Here is a 5,371-nt window from a genome sequence, read left to right on the forward strand (position 1 = left end):
ATCTGTGTCATAAACCATGATTTTAAAGAAGCCTTTATCGTAACCTGAGGAAAATCCTCATGATGCCCTGATAAGGGAATAAAGCATGATTAGTTGAACCTGCAAATAAGCAGGTAAAAACAAAACACAAAAGATTGGAAGGAGGTGCAGCAAACCATTAGCCATGGTTGTCTTTGGCTGCTGCCAACATGGCCAGGCTTTGTTTTGTTTTGAATCATAATGTTGAGATTTAATGTGTGTTTGGGGAAGAAGCCACAAATATGGTTACAAAAAAATCAACAAGGACAAAATGATCAAAGTGCATAATAATTGGTCGGTAAACTCATGAGATCAAAAGTAGTTCATGCTGGGCTTCCCTGGTGGTGCAGTGGTTAAGAATCCGCCTGCCAGTGCAGGGGACACGGGTTCGAGCCCTGGTCTGGGAAGACCCCACATGCCACGTAGCAACTAAGCCCGTGTACCACAACTACTGAGCCTGCGCTCTACAGCCTGCAAGCCACAACTACTGAGCCCGTGTGCCACAACTACTGAAGCCCGCGCGCCTAGAGCCTGTGCTGTGCAACAAGAGAAGCCACCGCAATGAGAAGCCTGTGCAGCGCAATGAAGAGTAGCCCCCACTGGGGCTTCCCTGGTGGCGCAGTGGTTGAGAGTCCCCCTGCCGATGCAGGGGACACGGGTTTGTGCCCTGGTCCGGGAGGATCCCACATGCTGTGGAGCGGCTGGGCCCGTGAGCCATGGCCGCTGAGCCTGCGCATCCGGAGCCTGTGCTCTGCAGCGGGAGAGGCCACAACAGTGAGAGGCCCGTGTACTGCAAAAAAAAAAAAAAAAAAAAAAAAAAAAAGAGTAGCACCCGCTCGCTGCAACTAGAGAAAGCCCGTGCGCAGCAACGAAGACCCAATGCAGCCAAAAAATAAATAAATAAATTTATTTAAAAAAAAAAGTTCATGCTCATTAAAAAACAAACAAAATCAAAGTCCTCAGAGGTGTATAAAGGTGAAAAGTCAAAGTCCTGGGCCCATCCCTACTCCCATTCTTGTTTTCAGAAGAGCCACTGTTAACAATTGGTGTTTCCTTCCAGACTTTTCTCTTTCTCTCCTGTCCATTTATCCATTATATCTATGCCAAACAGGTCATATGTTATATACTGTTCTGTGACCTTTTGGGGGGTAATTTCTTCTAATTTAAAAACTTTGTGATAAAATACACATAACATTTACCATGGGAAGCAGTCTTAAGTGTATAGCTCTGGAGGGGTATTAAGTACATTCACGCTGTTGTGCAGCCATCACCACCATCCATGTCCAAAACTCTTTTCATTTTGCTAAACTGAAACTCTGTACCCATTAAGCACTAATCCCCATTCCCCGTTCCTCCAGCCCCTAGTAACCAGTATTCTGTTTTCTGTTTCTATGAATTGGGTCACTCGAGGCACCTCATGTAAGCAGAATCATGCAGTATTTGTCTTTCTGTGACCGGCTTATTTCACTCAGCATAATGTCCTCGGGGTTCATCCATGTTGTAATGTGTCAGAATTTCCTTCCTTTATAAGGCTGTATAACGTGACTTTTTTTTTTAATCTATATGCTGTTTTAATTAATCTATTTATGGCTGCGTTGGGTCTCTGTTTCTGCGTGTGGGCTTTCTCTAGTTGCGGCAAGTGGGGGCTACTCTTCGTTGCGGTGCGCGGTCTTCTCATTGTGGTGGCTTCTCTTGTTGCAGAGCACGGGCTCTAGGCGCGTGGGCTTCAGTAGTTGTGGCCCGTGGGCTCAGTAGTTGTGGCGCATGGGCTCAGTTGCTCCACAGCATGTGGGATCTTCCCGGACCAGGGATTGAACCCATGTCCCCTGCATTGGCAGGCGGATTCCCAACCACTGCACCACTAGGGAAGTCCCAGTGTGACTTTTTTTTTTTTTTTTTTGCGGTAGGGCCTCTCGCTGTTGTGGCCTCTCCCGTCGCAGAGCACAGGCTCCGGACGCGCAGGCTCAGCGGCCATGGCTCACGGGCCCAGCCGCTCCACGGCATGTGGGATCTTCCCGGACTGGGGGCACGAACCCGTGTCCCCTGCATCGGCAGGCGGACTTTCAACCACTGCGCCAGCAGGGAAGCCCCCAGTGTGACTTTTTAATGACATAAAATTTAGCATTTTTAACTATTTTAAATTGTACAATTCGGTGACATTAAGTACATTCACAATGTGTGTGACCATCATCACCATCTAATTCTAGAACATTTCATCTTTCCCCAAAAGAAACTCCTTACCCGTTAGCAGTCACTCCATTCCCAGCCCCTGGCAACCAATCTGCTTTCTCCTCTCTGGATTCGCCTCTTCTGGACATTTCATATAAATGGGATCATATTCTGTGGCCTTTGGTGTCTGGCTTCTTTCACTTAGCATGTTTTCAAGGCCCATCCACATTGTTTTCTGTATCAGTACTTCATTCCTTTCTAAGCCTGAACAATATTCCATTGGATGTTTATACGACATTTTGTTTATCCATTCACCTGTCCCTGGACACGTGGGTGGTTTCTAGCTTTTGCCTGTTGTGAATAATGTAATGAACGTTGCTGCACAAGTTCTTGCTTGAGCACCTGGTTCCCATTCTTTTGGGTGTATACCTTGTAACTTATTTTTATAGCTGTTTTAAACATTTCTGCATTCTTGCCCTCACCCCCAGCTTGACTTAATGAATGTGGAAAACTCTTGTTATAGTAAAAGTAAAGCTCCTGTTTTGATTTCCTGCCCATGTTTGTCCAGCACTAGGCCCCTGGCTCGAGAGGAAACCAGGCCTCTCAGGCTGGTGGCACCTCTCAGGCTGGTGGGAGCTCTGGTCTGGGTGTTTTCACTGGCAAGTGTTGTCTGTTTCTGTTTCCTGCAGAGCAGAAAGACCAGGGGTTTGAGGTGGCCTCCACTTCCCCTGAAGACAGGACCCCTGACAGCGACCCTGAGCCAGATGCTACCCCGTTCCAGGAAGGCCCAGTCACCGTCGACCAGCCGGATGCCGTGTCTAGTTTGCCCACACCTAGCGACATCTTGGTGTCCTACTCCACCTTCCCAGGTGAGTGGATCGTGTGAGAGCTTGTCCTTCCAGCCAGCAGGTCCCCCCATCTGCCCTAGAAGCAGCTGTGTTGTGAAGAAAAGACCTGCATGTGAGACTTCGTTCTGCCTCTCATGACCCTGAGTAAGTTACTTCACCTCTCTGAGCCTCAGCTTAGGGCGAGGCAGTCAGGGTGCCTAGAATGCAAAATATGAGGAGGCATGCATTCTTGCGTTGGTGTGCCTCACGCGCTTCACCCTCGTCCTGGCCCTGCCTCAGTCTTCTCATCTTTAAAATGGGTATATCCATTGTACCTTAGGGATCGTCATGGTGATTTTAACAAGGTGGCTGCTCCCCCACTGAGCACAGTGCCTGGCACATAGCAGGTGTGACAAGTGTTAGTTTCTTTCCTTTCTTATCCCTCGGGAGAGTCACTTGACTTCTCCGAGCCTTGGTTGCCTTGTCAGGAAAATGGGAACCGTGACCAAAGTCACAGGGTAGTGGTGAGGATGAAATAAGATCACGATGGGACAGAGCACAGAGATGTAGGCTGCTGCTGGCTGTGTACATCAGTCAAAGTGTGGAGGTGGGCCCGTCTGCATACGTGGGGAGGGGCAGCTTCCCAATGAAGTTCAGCCTTTCTCCTTCGGCAGGTTTTGTCTCCTGGAGGGATACCAAGAGTGGCTCCTGGTACATCGAGACCCTGGACAGCATTTTTGAGCAGTGGGCTCACTGCGAGGACCTTCAGACACTCTTGCTCAGGGTGAGGCTGGTGGGAGGGCCAGTGTATCCTCCCCAGGGCAGGTGGTGGGGCTGAGCAGGGCCCCAAGCCCAAGCCAGAGGTTTCTTCTGCACTGGGCTTGCCCTGAGAGTTGATGCTTTTGCTCCTTCTAATGCGAGAAATTACTGCCTGCAGTGACATTTGCCCATCATGCAAAAGACTGCTTTCCCCAGCCTCTGAGGTCCCAGGCTGACACCTCTGTCCGCCCACTGATGGAGCCAGTCCTCAGTGCCAGGGTGGGATGGCCCAGTGCCTGGGCGTGGCCCTGAAGGCAGGTCGCGGGGCCTACACCGTTTCCCCACTGCACGGCCTTCTACTCTGGACCCTCGAGAATCATGAATCCTTTTAGTGTCTCCCCTTCTGGAAGGCCGCAGTGACAACAGGGAAGGACAGCCGGATAGGGCCCCACTCAGAGCAGTTACTTTCTCCAAGCGTCTCAGAGCACGCATGGGCCCCTCCTGCTCTGCTCAGGTATTTTGTGCCGTGAGAAGGAGCTATAAGGGCTGGGACCTCCTCCTGGGGAGGCTCCCCCCCCCGCCCCGGGCTCTGAGCTTTGCTGAGCAGAGGAGAGAAGAAAAGCAGGTGCAGGGCCACCACGCAGCTCGACTCCGGGGGCGCCATGAGCCATGGCCACGGATGAGCGGGTCTCAGAGGCAGCTGGGGGCCCATCAGGGCTAAGCAGTGCACTCGGCTCGTGGGCCCAGTCTCTTCTCTCAACTTTCCTTCATGCAAACCTTTCAGTCTGATTTGAACTTTGTGAATTTCTGAGCTTTGAAATTCTGAATTTTGAGTTTTCTAAACTTATAGTTGAGATGCTTGTTCTCTAACCCCTCCCCTATCCCCCCGCCCAGCGTGTGCATGTGCACACACACACACACACACACACACACTCAAGGAGGCTGCAGCTAGAGTTTTTTTTTTTAAATTAATTAATTAATTAACTTATGGCTGCATTGGGTCTTTGTTGCCGCGCCCGGCTTTCTCTAGTTGCGGCGAGTGGGGGCTACTCTTCGTTGCGGTGCGCGGGCTTCTCATTGCGGTGGCTTCTCTTGTCGTGGAGGCTTCTCTTGTCGCGGAGCATGGGCTCTAGGTGCGTGGGCTTCAGTAGTTGTGACACGTGGGCTCAGTAGTTGTGGTGCACGGGCTCTAGAGCACAGGCTCAGTAGCTATGGTACACGGGCTTAGTTGCTCCGCGGCATGTGGAATCTTCCTGAACGAGGGATCGAACTCATGTCCCCTGCATTGGCAGGTGGATTCTTAACCACTGCGCCACCAGGGAGGTCCCTAGAGTTGTTTATAAAGTTCTGACTCGGTGGGGACTTCCCTGGTGGTCCAATGGTTAAGACTCCGTGCTCCCAATGCAGTGGGCCCGGGTTCGATCACTGGTCAGGGACCTAGATCCCGCATTCCGCAATTAAGACCTGCACAGCCAAATAAATAAATAAAAATAAATAAAATAAAATTCTGACTTGGTGGACGCTCCCCCAGCCCTTCTTTGGAATTCTTACTTCAGTCAAGAGAACTCACAGGCCTCCCTGTGGTCGTGTTTTCACAG

General features: G+C 50.6%; 1 protein-coding gene across 2 annotated transcripts in view; it reads left to right on the plus strand.

The window, feature by feature from the left end:
- CASP9 (caspase 9) overlaps positions 1-5,371 on the plus strand; it is a 30,282-nt gene that overhangs the window by 22,667 nt on the left and 2,244 nt on the right. Inside the window, exons 7-8 of one of the 2 annotated variants that reach the window (XM_030877783.3) lie at positions 2,877-3,056; positions 3,689-3,798. In XM_030877783.3, coding sequence (XP_030733643.2) covers positions 2,877-3,056; positions 3,689-3,798 — 290 coding nt within the window. Of the gene's footprint in view, positions 1-1,925; positions 2,849-2,876; positions 3,057-3,688; positions 3,799-5,371 lie in introns of those variants that run through there. The other variant, XM_060310850.1, reaches the window with a different exon arrangement.

This window comes from Globicephala melas, chromosome 1 (genome assembly GCF_963455315.2).
Source record: "Globicephala melas chromosome 1, mGloMel1.2, whole genome shotgun sequence".
NCBI lineage: Eukaryota > Metazoa > Chordata > Mammalia > Artiodactyla > Delphinidae > Globicephala > Globicephala melas.